A 21,454-nucleotide genomic window follows, 5' to 3' on the forward strand; every position below is an offset into this window, starting at 1 on the left:
TCTACATGGATAAGCCCAATCGCTCTTGATTTTTGATTTAGTTCAATTCTTCTAATATAGCAATATTGATGAGGTAAGTAATTTAAAAGACCAAAAGGCTATATGTCAAGGACATGACTTCTCCACTGGATGAAATACAGTTTTTCGTTTCATTGTGATCAAGAGAATAGAAAAAAGGAAGTACATCAAAGTATGATAATATGATCACTGATCACTGTTTGCCATTATGTTTGTGGTGCACGTCATTAAATTCAATTTAAAAGAAAACTAAGAGTAGAAAAGAAATAAATATGAAACAAATAGTAAGAAAAGTAAAGTAAAATTTAGATTAAAAATAATAATTAAGTGTCACCCCATATCAATAAAAAAAAACTTACAGAGTGCGTAGCTGCAATGTGCTCCATAGAATTACGCAAGGTCCATAAAGGAAGGTCACAATCCCTGTAATCCCCCCAATATCCGGCAGTGGCGGACTCGTCAGCTGGTACACCGGAGCTAGCGCGACAGCAGAGGGGATCTCCGCAATCTGCATTCGATCCTGGGAGATATTCTGGATCCCAATGAAAATCTGATATATGAAGAACCTTGAGTGTTGGTGCGTCGGGCTAAAATACAGCAACAAATAAACTATTACCACGTACTTTTTTTGAGTACATGGTAATATAACCTTGAGTGTTGGTGCTGATATATGTTGAGTAAGGTTCTGATATAGGAAGAACCTTGAGTGGTACACCAACACAGAACCTTGAGTGTTGGTGCGTCGGGCTAAAATACAGCAACAAATAAAATATTACCATGTACCAACAAATAGCCATGGACTTTCTTCCTCCATCCCAATCTGTTCAACAATTCTCTCTTCAACCCCTCCGAGGAAGTGCCAATTTCCAAAAAGAAATCTTTTGACCTCTTCCTTATCCTATTTTGGGAGGATTTACTTTTTGCTTGTTCCCAAATGAATATAAAAAAAAATATATCTCAATATGTCAAAATTTATTCTTAAAACACGGCCTAGCACTATTTAACCTTTACTTCATTATTAAATAAAAAACCAAGTTTTTTTAAGTGAAAGTAAGGAACGACGTTAAAACTTAAAATGAAAGGGGCTGTCCCTTCCTCAACGCCTCGCTCTTTACGCTAAAGTTTTTATTGTTTAAAAAAATAGAGTTGTGACACAGAGTCAAACTTTAGCGTAAAGAGTGAGGCGTTGAGGAGGGGACAGCCCCTATCATATACGGAATAATTTCTGTTCGTTAAGTTTTAACGTCGTTCCTTACTTTCAGTTAAAAAACTTGTTTTTTTTATTTAATTTCTGAACGTTTTTGAATTAATACAGGTTTTGATTTTGGCTCAACGGACATAAACAATTAAAATAAAATTTGCATATTAATTTTACTTTTATTTGGTTAAATGGCTTTCTCGAAACTTGTTTAATTTTATTTACGAACGTTTTTATTAGTAATAAATTTACGTATCTTACGAATTAACTTACGTAACGAACTTCTATATTCATAGATTTTTATTACGTATATTGGGGGGTTCGCCCCCTAGTCAATGCCGTGCTCTTTAAGCTAAAGTTCGAATTTTGTTCCAATTATTTAAAAATGACCCCTCAATCACAAAGGCCGTTAATTAGAATGAATAACTCTTATGAAAGTACTAAAAAATTTTTGGCTTAAAGAGCGAGGCATTGACTAGGGGGTGAACCCAATCATATTCGTTATATTGTCTGTTCGTTTTAAGTTTTGATGTTGCTCCTTACTTTCAGTTGAAAATCTTGTTGTTTTTTTTTATTTATTTAATTTCTGATCTTTTTCTTTAATAATGCTGAGAAATCCGGCACCCCCTTCATAGCTATGTCCCTTCCCCCATGAAAAACTCCGTCAAGAAAAGATCCTCCCACATAATCACCCCCACCCACTCCCCCCACCCACATAACAGAAAAAATCCCCCCTGAAAACGTCTGTATACTTCCCAATAACCAGTTCTATATGTTAACAGTGGGCAAAGTTCACAACTTTCAGCCCTCCCCCCGGGAACTTCGGGGGATTAAGTCATCCTAAAAGACATAGTTATCATATTTTCGACCATGCTGAACAAAATGGATATCTCAAAATTCTGATCGGGTGACTTTGGGAAAAAAATGAGCGTGGAAGGGGCCTATTTGCCCTCAATTTTATTTGGTCACCTAAAAAGGGCACTAGAATTTTTAACTTTCATTCCAATTAGCCCTCCCACGATATTCGAGGACCACTGGGTCGATACGATCACCCCTGGAAAAAAAAATAAACACCCATCCGTGACCTTTCTTCTGGCAAAAAATGCAAAATTTCACAATTTTATAGATAGGTGCTTGAAACATCTACAGTAGGGTTCTCTGATACGCTGAATATGATGGTGTGATTTTCATTAAGGTTCTATAGCTTTTAGGGGGTCTTACCCCCTTTTTCTAAAATCAGCTAAATTTTCTCAGGCGCGTAATTTTTGATAGATAAAACTAAACTTGATGTAACTTATATATTTGAAATCAGCATTAAAATCTAATTTATTTGTTGTATCAATTGGTATCAAAATTTCGTTTTCTACAGTTTCGGTTACCATTGACCGGGTTGCTCCTTACCTACAGTTCGTTACCACGAACTGTTTGATAGCACAAGAAAGTGAAATCTAATCACATTTTCCGTGCAGTTTATTTTTTTCAAATGTGGTCCGCCTAACGAGCACCTAAGACTACTCTTAGACAATTGCTCTTGAAAAGTTCTAACATTTCCAATATTCTAATCTTAGTTCGAAGACTTATCCTTTTATTCTTGCAAACATTTTCACCCATAATAAATTACCCTGTGCCTTTGCTATTCTACTTTTTTCAGTCACCATTTTTATTATTAATGCTACCCATGTTGGTGAGGATACCCACTTGATCTATTTTCTCGTTGCCTTACATAACATTTTCACCATCATTTAATCCTGTTGTAAGCAATTTAGTCTTCTTGACACAAATTTTTCAACTATTCTTGGACCCAGGACATACAAAACGTAAGTACTTTTTTTGCGATCGTTTTTATGTAAAGGGCTCAAATCGTCTGAAAAATATAGGAGAGTCTTATCTTCCCATTTGATTTCATGTTGTCTCATAGCATATGCCGTGTTCTTTAGGGCAAAGTATCTGTAGATGGATAAGAGATAGACTTATCTATCAACAAATGATATGACATCATTTTTATACAATCCTAAAAAGGACTTATACCAGAGTTGCCTCTCAATCACTCAGACCATCTGTCTTGGCTTTTTCTTCAGTTAGCCATGTCTTGATGGCTACAAAATATTTGATTTCAATTCAAAATCAACGGACTCGGTCCGCATAGGTCACCAAAAGAGACGAAAATTACTCCTTGAGCTGGGCAAACACATTTATCCTGTTGTAAGCAGTTTAGTCTTCTTTACACAGATTTTTTAACTATTCCTGGACCCTGGACCTACAAAACGTAAATACTTTTTTTGGAGATCGTTTTTATGTAAAGGGCTCAAATCGTCTGAAAAATCTAGGAGAGTTTTATCTTCCCATTTCATTTCATGTTCTCTCATAGCATATGCCGTGTTCCTTAGGGCAAAGTCACTGTAGATGGATAATAGATAGACTTTCTATCAACAAATGAAATGACATCATTTTTATACAATCGTAAAAAGGACTTATACCAGAGTTGCCTCTCAATCACTCAGACCATCTTTCATGGCTTTTTCTTCTGTTAGCCATGTCTTGATGGCTGCAAAATGCTTGATTTAAATTCAAAATCAACGGACTCTGTCCGCATAGGTCACCGAAAGAGACAAAAATTACTGCTTGAGCTGGGCAAACACATTTTATCCTCTTGTAAGCATTTTAGTCTTCTTTACACAGATTTTTTAACTATTCCTGGACCCTGGACCTACAAAGCGTAAATACTTTTTTTGCGATCGTTTTTATGTAAAGGGCTCAAATCGTCTGAAAAATCTAAGAGAGAACATTTCATTTCATGTTCTCTCATAGCCGAAATCAACAAAATCATAATTCGAAATCAACGAATTCGGTCCGCATATGTCACCAAAAAAGACAAAAATTACTGCCTGAGCTGGGAAAACAAATAGACAGAGAATGGAATAATATACTTTTTAATTCCCGTTCACTGCCCGTGTCATTGAATGCCCTCGGACTGAGTTTGAATTAAAATCAAGTATTTTGCAGGCATCAAGACATGGCTAATTGTGGAAAAAGCCAAGACGGATAGTCCGAGTGATTGAGAAGCCACTCTGGGATAAGTTTTTTTTCTGTCTATATTCTGTCTACTGTATGCAAAGACCATCAAAATGATTCGTTAGCAGCGATAGGACGCGACCCTCCTCAGCGTTTGCTTGTTAACTCAATAAAATGTGGAAATTATATTCTAGTCTTTAGAAGGTACTTCAAATTCTGAGGTCAGGGGTTCGACTCCTGGTGTCGCTGTTTATTTGGTTTGGAACGAAAGTCATCAATTGTGTGACTCTGTAAGCTCAGCCAGAGTCGACCCAGCTCTAAATGGGTGCCTGGAGAAATCTGGGGGAAAACACGGGAAGCGTCGGGTGATTTTCCCCCAATCACTCGTTGCACTCCCTGCCGCAGGCATTGAATCAGGAGATCGGTACTTGCGCAACGCAGACCATTGGTCAGCATGTGATAAAGTTTAAGTTTTTTTTCTTTAGAAGGTACGGAGTGTGTTAGCCCTAATCCTCTTTTTTGGTTGTCTCTGCTTGTTTTGAGTTTTGACTTGTGTTTTATTTGTTTATTGCTGATGATTTATGGTAAATTTACGCTGGAAATACTATTTGAATTTATTTTTACTCACCTTTGGTTTAAAGTTGCTCTTTACTATTCTTTGAAAAACTTCTTTTGTGGAAAAAGTTTTTCTCGAACTAATGTTTGTTCATTTTTAATTGACAAAGTATTTTTCATTGCTTAGGAACAGAATATTTTATACATTATAAATTAAATTTTAATAATAGTTGTATTAATAAAAACATATGGGTATGGGTACGGGAATAAAATATTCAAATATATTGGTTGAAAACCTGCATAATCTTTAACATTCTACAGGGCTGAGAAAATTCTAACCCCCCGTCACGTTACAACCTTTAGTGCAAATATTGATCAATTATCTCCGTCTACATATCCTGCAGGTTTCAACTTAATTCCCTCAACCTTTACTGAAACAATACCAACACCTTTTTTACAAACCTGGTTGCATATAATGAATTATTATTTAGTTCATTTTCCCAATCATTATGCCCTCACAATAATACCCTTAGCCGTTCCTGAGATGTTGCAGATATGCTCTTTGAATAAAACTGGATGTACATAGTGTCTTTTCGTAACACTCCCAAAAATATCTCCTGAAGGTCAAACGTAATACCCTGATTATTTCCTAGGCTATTGCACATACACTTTCTTAGCAACCTAGGTACATATACTTTATTTTCATTTAGTTTTCCATGCCTCTCAACTTTTCCTGAAAGTTGAGAGGCAACCCAAAAAGTTAAAAAGCAGAACTTTCCCTGAAAGTTCAGATTTTGCCGATTTTGGCAACCTGAGCTTACTTAAGTTCTTTTAGTTTGGTTCAATAGCAGTAGCAATTTTAGCTGTATTAGTATTAATAGTAGTAGTTGTGGAAGAAGTATTAGTAGTAGTATAGTGGCAGCAGCAGTAGTAGTAGTGGTAGTAGTAGTAGTGATAATAACAGTAGTAGTAATAGTAGTATTAATAGTAGTTGTGGCAGTAGTAGTAGTAGCAGCAGTAGTAGTAGTATTAGTACTAGTCATAGTAGTAGTAGTAATTGTAGTAGTAGTATTAGTAGTAGTAGTAGTAGTATTAGTAGTAGTAGTAGTAGTAGTAGTGTGTAATAGTTTACACGGTGTGCCTTTTGGGTTGTTCAACATCCCCCTCAGCATTTCCGGAAATTTGTCCTTTATACCCTTCTTAGTAGTTGTATTAGTTTTAGCAGTAGGCCTACGATTAGAAGTAGTACAAATCACAAAGTGTCTTTTGGTTAGTTCACTATCTCCCTCAACATACCTTGAAAGTTTTAACTTAATGCTCTAAACCGTTGCTGAGATATTGCTGATACATAATTTTGACAACCTACATGCATATGGTGTGTTTTGATTCAGCTCAACATCTACCTGAACATTCCCTTAAAGCTTCACTTTACTACCCTTAGCCTCAGTAGTAGTAGTAATCGTAATAGTAGAAGCAGCATTAGTAGCTGTATGCACATAGTACCTTTTGATTTTTTTTTAATATTACCCCTCAACATACCCAGAAAGTAACGTAATACCCTAAGCAATTCCAATTTAATCCCCATGCAGATTGTCAAATACATCCTTTTGACAGTGAGTGAGTGAGTTGAGTGAGTGAGTGATTTCTTTATTTAACAATAAAAATCCTAAACAAAAAAACTACATCAACAAAATCTCCCCCATAAGGCTCTATGGCCGGGAAACAACAGGGGAGAAAAACAATACCAACACAAAAAAATATATATATAGACAAAATCCCCCCAAAAAAAATCCAGTCACCCACCTTAATAATCCCCAGAATGATAAGCTAGGCAGGGGATAACACATGAATTCACTAACTCAAATAAATACCCAACTCAATCCAGAGACGTCAACTCCAAGGGAAACCGGAAAAAAACTTAATTACTAGCTAGAAAATCTCTAACATAATTTTTTAACATACCAAACGAGTGGCAGCTTCGTGCAAACACAGGAAGCGTGTTCCAAATCCTGTTGCAAGTTTTCAGAGGGTTGAAGTCAGACCTCACTGATGGAGTATGAAGAATCTGTAAATTGCTGAAAGTGCTGAGATGATAAGTCGATTGATCATAAGCAAAAGATATATTATCACATAGAGCAGCAGGAAGATGGCCGTGCAACTGTAAAAAGATGAAAGAAGAACAAGAAAGAAAATAGAGGGATTTCAAATCGAACAAGGGTTTAAGTGAAGATCGGTTAGTTTCCTTAATAAGAGTCCTTGCTTTATAATAAAGTTTTGAAAGTGGTATCAGAGACGAGGGAAAGGTTGACATCCAAATAACAGAACAATATGAAACATAAGACTGAACTAGACTGTAGAACAAGATTGTAAGAATCGACCCAGGAAATATGTGTTTGAGCTTTCTGAGGATTCCAAGACTCCTGGAGACTTTCGTTTTAATCAGGTCAATATGATACTTGAAGGATAGATTTTCGTCAAGCAGGATGCCTAAGAATCGAACGTAACGATCCTTAGGTCTACTTAAAGAACCTCTTGATACGTGTATTTCATTTCATTTCAGCCTTTGAAACTCTGGAGAAAATAAGAAAAAATGACTTCCCGACATTTAAGGCAAGATAATTTACATAAATTTTATCTTTGAACGAAGATCAGACTCAGTTCTACCAGCTGTGCCAAGAATACTGTCCGCAGCAAAAGTAATAAGTGCATCCGGTAAGGACGAACTCCTGTCACAAATAGTGACGGATGCTGGTTGACAAAGTTGACAGCAAATGGCAGGTTTTAAGTATTGAACCGCATTAATTAGGTCATTGACGTAGATTAAGAAGATTATCGGCCCAATAACATATCCTTGTGGAACGCCAAACTCTATTCTAGAAGGGTTAGAAAAGTGCTGATCAACCAAGATGACTCGACCAGATAAATATGATAGAAACCAAGAATAAGCATTCCCTCCTATACTAATATAGGACAGTTTCCAAAGAAGAATCTAGTGTGTTAATGAGTCGAATGCTTTTCGTACATCGAGAAAAAGAGCAGCAGGTATCAGGCCCGAGTCAAGAACTGAATGTAAATAATTCAAAAGAGTTGCGCATGCATTCTCGGTTGAGTGCTTCTCCCTAAAACCAAACTTAAAATCATGAAAAACGTGTTTAGAATTAATAAAATCAAGAAGTTGAGAAAGAATAGCTTTTGCAAAAACTTTACCTATTACGGGATATGGGATAGAAGGGATACGGAACAATGTTTTATAGGATAATTCCTTGGTCCGCCTTTAAAAAGTATGATTACGTGAGCATGCTTTAAAGCGCATGGGAAGACACCATTTTCAAGGCAAAGATTGATAATTCTCGTGAGGGCAAAAATGATGACAGGATGAATGAACTTTGCCACTAGTCGAAATACGGTCTGGGCCAGAAGATGAAGAACCCCTCAAACCATTGACAATTCTGACTGTTTCAGCTTCAGAGGCAGGTTCCATTGCCACTGATTTAGGACAAGGTGGTCCAAGGTAAGACCTAAAGTCAGGTAGAAAAGAAGAAGAACTTACAGAAGAGGCTGTAGTTTTGCTGATATTAGCAAAATATGAAGTAAACACATCTTGAGCTTTTAGATCACCCTCTACATTTTCGCCTTCCATCACAATACATGAAGGGGCAGAAGGAGGCAGAGAAGATGGCCTGATAACCGAATTGATTACTTGCCATGTCTTCCTAATGTCTTTACCACACGCAGAGAATTTTCTGTAATAAAAAAAAAGATTTGGCCTTTCGGCAAAGCGAATTGTAAACTCTTCTATAAGCTTTGAAAAGTTGAAGTCAAGAACCACGAGAAGATGGCTTAGAGGACCTGTAGGCCTTCCAAAGATTATTTTTCTTCCTCCAACTTCTAAGGAGTCCCGGAGTCATTCAAGGATTCAAAGGGGTTGTTCTTTTCGATGCCGGATTCGACTTGGACACAACACATGTATCCAAGGTAACTTCCTTCAAAGAATCATAAAAAGAATTTAAACAAAGAATATATATCAGATTAATTTTCAGAAATACTCCACAAACAACCCGCCAACCGTGACCTAAGAAGATACTAGCCCTGATCATTAAATTTTAAAGAGGAAAAACAAGCTCCTTGGTTCCTCTTTGGCAACGCATCGGAAAAATCATACTTGAAAAAAACAGGAAAATGGTCTGAGATATCACTCGTCGATAAAAAATTTTGCACCAAGGTCAACGATGAAAAAATATTGTCAAGCAAAGAAGCAGTTGTGCTAGTAATAGGATTTGGAATGCATGCAGAAGGTAATGTTCCACAAGTGAGCATTGTCGAAAGAAAATCCAAGGACAAGGATGACCTCCGGTCACAAAAATTAAGGTTGAAGTCACCAATAAAGACAAGTTCACATCAATGAAGTTGGATTGCTTTCAAAAATAGTTTTTTTCATTTTTGAAAGATATTCCGTGACAAATACGCCCGATTTCACCAGCTTCGATTTCGCTCTGAAAACAGTATACGCAGTATCTTTAGTTGCAAATTTCACAATAACTGGCGCAACTGTCGTATGTGTCTGGATATTCCGGGCAGAATTCAAAAGTCTAAAACGATTTACAGACAACGATTGTTCTTTCTGGACATTTAAACCCATTTTCTTTACTATATCAAGAACAGTAGTACCCATTCCAGGGTCATTTCCGGGGTTCTGCTTCACTCCAAAAAAAAAACTAAAGAATCAAGTAAAGGCTCCTGTTTGTAATCATCCAGCTTTTCCTCAATAGTAGCCACCCGAAGCTCTAATGACTGAATCTGGCTATCCAGAGATGAAAACAGTTTTTCTATTTTCTCAAACTTTGCGTTGTATTCTAGAGTGATTCATCAATCAATCAATCATTTTATTAATACTAAACTGTATTACAAACGTAAAGAAAAATTATTTGGCCCAAGAAGCTTGGCTTGTTGTGGGCCTTACAACACAATAATAAAGTACTAAAACAACCATAAATATTACTCTAAATCAAACAATATATATGAAATAAAGATTAAAGAGAATAAACACTACCATACAGTAAAAAAAAAAAAATAATAATAATAATAATAACGATATATAAGGGAAAAACACAAAAGGAGAAACACTAGGAAAAGAGAAAACAGGGAAAATAAACGAAGGAGAGAGAAATTACTAAACTGAAAATACACGACGAATAACTGCCTTTGCAGACAGAAATAACGGGACATCCGGTGAGATTGAATTCCATAATTGAATTGATTTATAAACAGGAGACCTTTGGGCTGCTGTAGATGAACGTTTGGGCAAAATAAATCTACGAGAAGAACTACGTAAAAAAGTAGAGTACCTACCTGAGTCTGTCCGTGAAAAAAATAGCTGTAGAGGCGATGGAAGCGTACCTAGAAAAACAGAATGCGCTAAATAAAGATAAATTTTACCCACAATGCAATCCAGCGGAGCTATTCCAGTATCATTATAAAGATCAGAGGAAGGGTAAAGCCGAGGGAGAAGAAAAGTAGCCTTCACTGCCCTATTTTGGGGTCTTGAAGTGAGCAGAGAAGAGATTTATTCGTATTACCCCAGACAGAGCAGCAATAAGAAAGGTAAGGAAATATAAATGCATAATAAAGAGAAAGCATAACATCTGGGGGAAGAAATGAGTTAAACCGGTGCAACATTGAAGACTGGCGGAAGATGAGGGAACGGGTGTGAGTTATCTGAGGCTTAAAAGAGAGAAAACAGTCAAGATACACACCAAGAAATTTCACCACAGCAGCTTGCGGTATAACATCATTCCCATAAGTCAAGATGATTGGCTCCCTTACGTCTCTCATACGATAAGGGGTCCTGAAATGTACAATGGCACTTTTTTGGCTGTTGAGAGTCGTGCCATTTGACCAGCACCAATCTTTTACTTTATCAAGAAGACCTTGAGCTAGGGAAGTGGCAGATGGCAGGTCCACTGCAGCAATGAAAAAGCTACTGTCATCAGCAAAAAGAATAGGGTGCACAAGAAGATGAAGACCATCAACGAGATCATTAATGTAAATTAAAAACAAAACTGGTCCAAGGACAGAGCCCTGTGGGACACCCTTCAATATAGGCAAAGTAGTGGAAGAATTACCATTAACTGAAACATACTGAGATCTTCCCGACAGATAAAACCTTAACCATTCTAGTGGGACTCCATGTACTCCAAATGAAAATAGTTTAGACAAAAGAACAGAGTGGTCAACCACATCAAAGGCCTTTGAAAAGTCAAGAAACAGACCCAAAAAACACAAGCCCTTGTCCAGATTAACACGCACAAACTCTGTTGCATCTGAGAGTGCATACGAAGTAGAGAAAGTGGGACGAAAACCATACTGATGGTTAGTTATGAGAGAATTTCCTGCAGTCGTGTTAATACTAAAAACAAATGAAGAGAGTCTACAATACACTACTCTTTCAACAACCTTAGAGAGGACAGGAAGAAGAGAAATGGGTCTATAATTTGAAATTAGAGATGAATCACCTTTTTTATGTAAAGGTAAAACATTAGCAACTTTAAATAAATGAGGGAAAACACCAGAAGAAAGAGAGAGGTTAGTTATGTGTGAGATGGGGTTAGAAACAAACTGACCAATTTTTTTAAGAACATTATTACTCAAACCAAAACCATCAACTAAACGGCTACTTGGAAGCTGGGAGATAATACTATAAATCTCAATATCACTACATGGGGAAAGGAAAAATGACTTTTCTGCTATGGGAAAACTATTTACTCTATTCTTGGGTTGAATGGGAACTGAAGGAAGAGTGGTGAAATACGAATTGAAGGCGTTTGCTGAAGAATTTTTATCCACAATAGATCCATCAGCATTCCTTTAATGACATGGGGGGAACTGTTTGAGTTTCTTGCGAGAAATAGCTTCATTAAGTACATTCCAAAACTTTCGCAAGTTCCCCTTACACTCATCAATTCGACGCGAAAAATAGAGCCTTTTGGCTGCACGTACTGAAGTCGCAAACAGATTTTTATAATGTTTATACTTCAAAAGATCATCCTGTGTTTTACTTTTACATGCAACCTTGAACAGAGACGCCTTCATATGTGTAGCATTAATCAGACCTATGGACATCCATGGGCATTTGGGTGTAGAATTCCCTGGTCTCTTCCTAAGAGGAAAATGCTTATCCAACAGAGCTCCCATACGACACACAAATAAACTTGTTGCACATTCAACATCATTAGCTTCAAGAACACTAGACCAATCATTACTCTGAAGACTAAGAGTTAAATTAGAAATTTATTTATCTGTAAAACTTCTAAAAGAAGATTCACCTCGCTTATTCACAGCAATTTCAGTTTTAGGTACAAAAAGTGATAGATAAATAGGGAAGTGATCAGACATATTAGTGAAAACAATACAAGAAGTAAACTTCAATTTTGGAGAATTAGAAATGAAAATATTATCTATCAAAGTGGCATAATTTCTTTTAGGATCAACACGAGAAGGAAAAAAAATTGAAGGAAGTAGCCCAGAACAAGAAAGCACATCAAAGAGATGGTCACAATCATCACTTGATCCAACATTTAACATATTAGAATTCAAATCTCCCAAAACACAAATACTTTTCTTAGAGAAAGTCCCAACGCAAGAAAGCTGATCAAACAAATCACAGAACAGATGTGCTGGAAAAGGAGGGGGCTTATAAAACAAACAAACAGCATCACATGCAAACTGACTTTTCAAATCAATGACAAGAGAATAAACTGTCCTACTATTAGACACTACTGAAGTAAACAAGGATTCAAAGTCATACCGTCTACTAAATTTAATATCAGATTTTATAAATAAAGAAATGCCCCCTGAGCACTTTGTTACCATTCTAGGGACATGAATAGCAATATAACCATGCATATCATAAGCTGTTAAATTTTCACTATCAGATAACCATGTTTCAGTTTAACCAATTACATCAAAAGGGCAGGAATTATCAGACCACAAATATGATTTCAGACTATCCCACTTATCTCGTATACCTCGTACATTCAAACAAAATACATTAAAGCAACTATTTGAAGAGAGAGAAGGCATGATTTTATCACAAAAATCAATAGTAGTGTGATAATTGCAACTAGAATCTAACCATAGATTCAAGAAGAGGGTCAAGTGTGTGGGCCTCATGTTTTCCAGCACTACTTGGTTGCTCAAAGATAACTGATTTAAGAATAGAAGAATTCAAAAGAAAAGAAAAATCAGCCAGATTTACCACACATAACAAATGCACACAATATCTTCACAAATGAAGAAAATATCAAACAAACAGGCTGAAATAGCGGAGGGTAAATTGAAACTAAAAAGGTGAAACTTGTAGGCAACAAAGAAAAGAAAGAGAAGAAAAAAAAACCTGCAAGACAAAGAACAATAACAAGCTACTAAGCTCAAAAAAATTTAAAAATGACAAACAATTACAAGGACAAAGTCAAAAAAAAATAAAGAAAAAGTCAAAAAAATAAAGAATCAGCCATTGGAAAGAGTTATAATTGTTTTATGTAATTAATTTAAAAAAATAATGTAAAAAAAAATAAATGCAAGAATAATTAAAACCATTAGATCATAAAGGGTTAAAAAAAAAAAAAAAAAAAACAACAGAGCTAAAAGGGGAAAAATGGTTTATTTCAGTCCTGGGAGGGGCTTGGATGGGCTGTAATTGACTGATGGAAAGCATTAACTTGAGATGCCTCTTGAACAATAATCAATTTACCATCAGAAAGCTTGGTAAGTATTTCTCCTCCACTAGACCATGTAGACCTCTTCCCAACCTTTTATTTAGCATAGTTAAGTAGCTGAAGTCTAGGCTTTGTAAGTGACTCAGAAATAAAGACACCACTACCTTGCAAACTTTTCTTTTCTCTAAGAATAAGCTGCTGCATTCTTGGACTACGAATTCCACAACAAGTGGGCTAGATTTCAAACCTGAGCCTTGTTTTCCAATCCTTCTGACAGAAACTATGTCGTTCTTAGTCAAAAGAATACCAGGAAATCTAGTACTGCAAAATCCAAGAAATTTGCTTTCAGAAGCTTCTTGATAAGGGTCTTCTTTGAAACCAAATAGGATTAGCTGATTTGAAATTTTTATTTGGTCAAACTGATCACTCAGACGATCCATATTGAGTTGAATTGGTTTCAGAGATGTTTGCAGCTCTGACAAACCTGAGTCAAGCAAATGAAGAAATGATTAAAGCTTTGTCATCCTCAAATCATATTGTTTTAGTGATTTTTCCACAAGCACATCAAAATCCATTTTAAGACTATTATATACCTCTTGTTTAATAATTTCCATGTTGTTAGCATCAAAAGCAGCAGGCAGATGACTAGAGGCAAGTTTTTTTAACAGAGGCCTCAACCAAAGAACCAACCTCATTAGACAGTGCCTCACTGACAACTTCTGCCATAGTAGATTTAAGGTTTTGGTCATTAAGTGAATCTGCAATTAGCTTCTGCTTGTTCTTAAGGGTGCAAATGTGTGAGGTGAGCATAGTAATCTGCTCATTAATAGATTCAGCTCCACTGTACTGGATGGAGCAGTCTGATCTCATCTCTCTGTGACTAGGTGGTGTATAGCTCTTTTTTGGGTTGTCACCCATGATGTAGGCTAAAGTGAACTCCAAACTAGGCTAATCAAGCTACAGGCCAACAGCAAAAGGCAAGGGATCTTCTGGCTGGCACAAGCAATTATAAATTATAAAAGGTTCTAATAACAGCGAAGCAGAGGTGTAGGCACCAGGCATAAAAATAAAATGACTGTACCTGGGGGGTCCCCAATTGCACCCCTGGGGTTGGGGCTGCTAGGCTTGCCTGCCTTTTCCACTGGACTGGTAGGCAGGCTAAACCAGTTCTTCAGAAAAATTCAATTGGTTTTTTATTGGTTTTTTAGTTTTAACTTGTTTTTTTTTTATATATATATGATTGAATCATATATTAGTGGGGTTTTTTTTGCGTGGTTGGTTCCGTGGTTTAATCGTGTTTTGCGATTTTTGCGTTTTCGACAAAACACGTAACGGCATGTTTTAACAAAACTTCGTTTTTTTGCGAAACACGAAACATCATGTTGCCTGTTCGACTGTCTGTTTCCTCAAACTTGGAACTTGCTCTTTGTGCGTGTTGCGTGTTCGATTGGTCCTTATCCAGATAGAAAAAAGTTATCTGTAGATGACAAAAGAAAGGATAAGATGGAAGGGAAGAAAATGGACATAGATCCTGCTGAATATGCGTTTTTGAATAGAGACCAAGGTGAAACATATGTGTACAAGAAAACAGGCAAGTAAAAAGCTCAGAATTTTTCCACATGTTTCCACAGTTTTGAATATTTTGCCACTTTTCCTAAAATGCGTTTTTAGACGTTCAACCAGGAACATGGACAGAGAACACGAAAGCGACAAAACTGCGTTTTTGGGCTAGAACATGAAACTTGGAACATGAACCATGAAACACGGAACTTCGAAAAAAAAAACGCAGCTATTTCCGAAACAATCAGTTCAGGGTTCAGAGCGGCTTGTTGCAATGAGCCTGCTACTCCTGTCACGGAAACAACTTTTTCCTGAACTTTTTTCCTATTTCTTTTACTAGATTTTCTCAATAGTTGCCACCCGAAGCTCTAATGACTGAATCTGGCAATCCAGAGATGAAAACAGTCTTTCTATTTTCTCAATCTTTGTGTTGTATTCTAGAGTGATTGAATCATATATTTCCGAAACAATCAGTTCAGGGTTCAGAGCGGCTTGTTGCGATGAGCCTGCTACTCCTGTCACGGAAACAACTTTTTCTTGAACTTTTTTCCTATTACTTTTACTAGGTTTTCTCAATAGTAGCCAACCAAAGTTCTAATGACTGAATCTGGCAACCCAGAAATGAAAACCGTTTTTCTATTTTCTCAAACTTTGTGTTGTATTCTACAGTGATTGAATCATATATATCCGAAACAATCAGTTCAGGGCTCAGAGCGGCTTGCTGCGATGAGCCTGCTACTCCTGTCACGGAAACAACTTTTTCCTGAACTTTTTTCCTATTTCTTTTACTAGGTTTTCTCAATAGTTGCCACCCAAAGCTCTAATGACTGAATCTGGCAATCCAGAGATGAAAACAGTTTTTTCTATTTTCTCAAACTTTGTGTAGTATTCTAGAGTGATTGAATCATATGCTTCCGAAACAATCAGTTCAGGGTTCAGAGCGGCTTGTTGCGATGAGCCTGCTACTCCTGTCACGGAAACCACTTTTTCCTGAACTTTTTTCCTATTTCTTTTAATAGGTTTTCTCAATAGTTGCCACCCGAAGCTCTAATGACTGAATCTGGCAATCCAGAGATGAAAACAGTCTTTCTATTTTCTCAAACTTTGTGTTGTATTCTAGAGTGATTGAATCATATGTTTCCGAAACAATCAGTTCAGGGCTTAGAGTGGCTTGTTGCGATGAGCCTGCTACTACTGTCACGGAAACCACTTTTTCCTGAACTTTCTTTCTATTTCATTTACTGGGCCAAATTTAAGCTTTGTAACTTCATCTTGGGCTTAAAGTAAGTTGCTTTCGGGTTGCAGATGATTCGCTCAAAGTAGTTAAATCGCTACCCACGCCTTTCGCAGTTTTCTTTTTCATAAACTGATTGTAAAGATCCGGAGAAGATTCACACTCACGAAAAGCATTATTAACGCCCTTAGCGGTTTTTTTCGAAGCTTCGGCATAATTTCCACTATATAAAAGAAGATTCTCTTCCACCACAGTCTGAAAGTCATGGGACCCGTAGCAAAAAACAATGTATTTTGGCGTAGACTGTTTTTGGTTTGTTATGTTAACAATCCGGACTGGTTCGTTTTGATTTAGGTCCTTACAATACTCCTCGCATCATTAGCTTTATTAGTAGCAGTGGTATGGTAGAAATAGTAGTAGTAATGAATAGCAGTAGTAGCAGCAATAGCACTAGTTATAGAAACAATAAAAGTAGTAGTAGCATGCACATATCACCTTTTTGTTAGTTCAACATCCCCCAGGATATTCCCTGTAAGTTTCCGCATACTCCCGTCCATTTCTAAGAAGTTGCTCATACGCCCTGATGACAACCTTCACACAAATAATGCGTTTTGATTTAACTCAAGTTCCCCCTTAATATCTCCTATAATTTTCAACTCCATATCCTTAGAGTTAGTAGCCTCAATTCTTGCTTCTAAGATATTGCTTGTATTAATTTTCGGAAGCCTCCCTGCACATAGTGTATTTTGTTTTAATTCAACATCCCCCTCACGATTCCCTGAAAATGTAATCTTAATACTATTAGTATCAGCAGTAGCACTAATTGTAAGGGTGTTAGTAGTAGTAGCATGCATTTAGTGCCTTTCAGTTATTTCAACATTCTCCTGAACATAACCTGAAAGTTTCAACTTAATGTTCTAAACTGTTTGCTAGATATTGCTGATACTCTCTTTTGGCAACTCACATACACACTGTGTTTTTATTTAGTTCCTCATTCCCTAAAAGTTTTCCTTTATACTTTTAGCCTCATTAGCAGTAGCCTAATGGTCGTAGTAGTAGTAAAAGTAGTACTAGCAGGCATATATATGGAATTTTAGGCAATTGATCATTCCTCTCATCAGTCCCTGAAAGTTCCATTTCTTAATACCTAAGCCTTTTCGAGGTAAGCCCTTTGAAAACTGCATGGACACAGAGGTTATGATATAGCTCGACACTCCCCTCAACATTCACTGAAACCTTCAGCTGAATGCCCTTCACTTTTTTATACACCAGAGGTCAAGTGTGTCCCTCTTTCCCGATAACAGGTACTAAACGGAAATACTTGGTCAAGTGCATGACTAACAGCCCTTTCTTCGAGGGCTTTATTTGGGGGGGGGGGGAGGTTCCGGTTACCGTAGTACCGATTTTATTTTTACCGAAAGAAAGGCTATGAAAAAGATAATTTCAAACAGTTCGTGGTAACGAACTGTAAGGAAGGAGCGATCCGGCTCAATAGTAACCGAAACTCTAAAAAACGAAATTTTAACACTAGTAGGTACATCAAAAGAATTGGATTTTTATGCTGGTTTCAAATATACAAGTTTCATTAAGTTTAGTTTTACCCATCGAAAGTTACGGGCCTGAAAAATGCCTTATTTTCAAAAAAGGGGAAAATATCCCCTAAAAGTGATAAAATCTTAATGAAAATCAAACCAACAGATTCAGCGTAACAGAAAATCCTACTATAGATGTTTGAAGCTCCTATCTGAAAAATGTGGAATTTTGTATTTTTTTTTTCCAGAAGAAAGATCACGGATGCGTGTTTATTTGTTTCGTTTTGTTGTTTTTTTCCCTAGGGGTGATCGTATCAACCTAGTGGTCCTAGAATATCGTGAGAGGGCTCATTCAAACAAAAACTAAAAGTTCTAGTGCCCTTTTTAAGTGACCAAAAAATTAGAGGGTAACCTGGCCCCCTCCCACACTCATTTTTCCAGAATTCACCCAATCAAAATTTTAAGATGGCCATTTTGTTCAAAATAGTCGAAAATTTAATAAATATGTCTTTGAGGATGACTTAATCCCCCACAGTTCCCGGTGGAAGGGCTGCAAGTTATGAACTTTGCCCATTGTTTACGTATAGGGGTTATTAGGAAGTATACAGACGTTTTCAGGAGGGATTTTTTTCATATGGCGGGGGGTTCGTTGGAGGGGGTTAAGTGGGAGTATCTTTCCATGGACGAAGTTTTCTTAGTACTTTCAAAAGACCTATCTATTCTGATGAAACGGCCTTTGTGATTCAGGGGTTTATGATTCGAACAAAATTCGAACTTTAGCGTAGAGAGCGATGTATTGACTAGGGAGCGAACCCCGTCATATACGTAGTAATATATTCGTAATAAAAAAATAACAATAAAAAAACAAGCGGAACGGCTCAATAGTAATCGAAGCTTTAAAAAACGGAATTTTGATGTCAATAAACATATACCAAAGAATGGGCTTAAGAAGCTGATTCAGCATTATCATGAAACAAGCTTCTCATTGTTACAGTTAAACAAAGATAGTTTTTAAGAAGTCATTCGTAAGGAATTGAATGAAAGTTACGTGTATTTATTACTAATAAAAACGTTCGTAAATAAAGTTAAAAGGTTCTAGTGCCCTTTTTAAGGAACCCAAACAATTGGAGGGCAACTAGGCACCCTCCCCTGCCCTTTTTTCTCAAATTCGTATGATCAAAATTTTCAGAAAGCCATTTAGCCAAAACAAAGTAAAGTTAATATGCAAATTTCATTTTAATTATTCATATAAGGTTAGCTAATTTCAGAACCTGCATTAATTCAAAAACTTTCAGAAATTAAATAAAAAAAAGTTTTTTAACAAAAAATAAGGAGCGACATTAAAAGCTAAAAAAAACAGAAATTATTACGTATATGAAGGGGGTTGCCTCCTCCTCAACACCTCGCTCTTTATGCTAAAGTTTTAACTTTGTCCCAATTCTTTAAGAACGACTCTGAAACACTATTTTCATTTAATTAGAACAATAAGAAGCTTTTTTCAAAACCACTAAAAGACTTTAGCGTAAAGAGCGAGGTGTTGAGGAGGAGACAACCCCCTTCATATACGGAATAATTTCTGTTCGTTTTAACTTTTAATGTCGCTCCTTACTTTCTCTTTAAAAATAACTTGTTTTTTTATTTAATAAAGAAAAAAAAATTAAATTATTTGAAGTATAGTCTTTGTATCCTTTTTCATTAGTTAAAGGAACTTAAATTTTGTGTAAAACAAAAATAAATGCGCATTTACGATTTTGAAATTTCTGCAGCGCATCGTTGTATTTTATATTATAATTGTACTATCTAAATACCGTAGCCTATATATTTCCGAAATGTTACGCTTTACATTCTATTAACCTATTCCATTACCATTTAGCTATGTTTAGGTCTTAGGCTATATCTGACAGAGATTTTTTTTTACATAAATAACATTATGTACCTTACGAAAGTATTGAAAATAACAAATGAGCTGATAAAAACCAAGACTTTTAGTCAATAACATATATGTAATAAAAAAAAAATACCATTATTTTCCCAGGATATACATTCAATTTTCATTCTATATGAAAATTGTAAATTTTGCAGTTTTGACCGTGTAGCAGGGGGTGGCAGAATGTACATTTGCCCCCCTCCCCTAAGAAAAAACCCTAGTCCAGCACTGAGTCTACCTACGTCATAACCTCCCCGAAGGTAGTTACCCATCTTCAACTTCAGCCATAGATAAACCCTACACACTACTAGACCTTGATCTTTACTTTTAATATCAGTAGCAGTCCTCCTATGTACCCTCGTATCTTAAATTGATCCTACGAATCTTCTGTTTACCGTAATGTAGTCAATTTGGCTGGCCGTCTTATAATCAAGTGATCATTAGGCCCGTTCCTTTACATTAATATCTTACATCTAAGATCTCACATCTTTCTGTAAGGATTTCCTTTCTTTTAACTCATCTTTATTCTAAGATCTTACACCTCACTGATGATAGCAAAAAGTTTGAAAGACGCCATCTTTCTACCATATAGAACAATGATGACAGAACTTTGATGATATACTTATCATTTTTCTCCGACCGTTGATCAGAGCAGAATGATGAAAGACGTTTGCAAAAGAACGCTATAAGATATAAGATCTTTGTGCTAAGATTTCACTTTAAGCGTTCTTTGTCAAATGACGTAAGATCTTAGCACAAAGATGAGTAAAACAACGGTCCTATTATGTTTATTTATGGCCCATTTATGACCAGATGTTGTATTGGTTATAACTAGACTGCAATACATACAAAATTGCAGCTGACTATGAGCATTACTACTTACTTTTCCAGCACCAAATTTACCTAGAGTATGACGCCATCTTATTCCTACAAGCCTGGGACTTCCAATCCCCTAATAAAATTACCATATTTTGACCTGGAATTCTGTCTATTTGTTCCATTAGTTATAAGTAAAATTCATCGGAGTCTAGTCGGCTCTAATTTATCATTTATTCATCTATGTCCATCAGTCGGCTCTAAGGGGCACATACTGCTGTGATTGATACCTTACACTTTTTATTCCTAAAATCAGCAACTCATCCTTCCTGCGATTGTGAATAAAATCCATACCACCATTTATCATGTTGCTTACCCCTTGGATATGAGTTTCTGAAACTCCTAACAGTTCCTTTTCAAAATGTCAGAATTCACCAACCAAACGTCCATACGATAGTTGTTTTTTAACGTTGCAACATTCCAAGTTGTAATCTTTATATTATTTAAATCATTGAAATTATTCTGGCCTCAGGAGAGGTAATTAATCCCAAAACCAGAGTGAGAAAGGGAGTAATACATCTTATAAAGTCTATAAAAAGCACTTAATCCAGCTTAAAAACGGACAACAAGAAGTCCCTGGGACCTCCACTATGAATGGATGCTTTGTGTAATCCTGATCCCATCTTAGTCAGAACATGGGATCCACATTTGGCGGCGCTCTTCTATCAGCAAGAGTCAAAATCTCGCACAAATAACCTCGTGCCTATTACCTCCGACTCACTGTATGTTTATGCCTGCAAACATTATAGTACTATGGGAAGGCAACCCGTAATAAATAATTAGTTAGGAATAGATTTTTCAATCCAAAGAAGCCCACTAAAACAAACA

At 36.4% G+C, this 21,454-nt stretch overlaps 1 protein-coding gene and 1 pseudogene across 1 annotated transcript in view; both read right to left on the reverse strand.

The window, feature by feature from the left end:
* LOC148945588 (sphingomyelin phosphodiesterase-like) overlaps positions 1–21,454 on the reverse strand; it is a 262,982-nt gene that overhangs the window by 119,419 nt on the left and 122,109 nt on the right. The window contains exon 6 of the mRNA XM_089098860.1: positions 378–605. Within this exon, the coding sequence (XP_088954986.1) occupies positions 378–605 (228 nt within the window). The remainder of the gene's footprint in view (positions 1–377; positions 606–21,454) is intronic.
* On the reverse strand, positions 8,112–15,195 carry LOC148945589 (uncharacterized; annotated as a pseudogene).

The sequence above is a fragment of the Artemia sp. Qi Xiang Cuo genome, chromosome 13 (assembly GCF_049724085.1).
Source record: "Artemia sp. Qi Xiang Cuo chromosome 13, ASM4972408v1, whole genome shotgun sequence".
Taxonomy (NCBI): Eukaryota; Metazoa; Arthropoda; class Branchiopoda; order Anostraca; family Artemiidae; genus Artemia; species Artemia sp. Qi Xiang Cuo.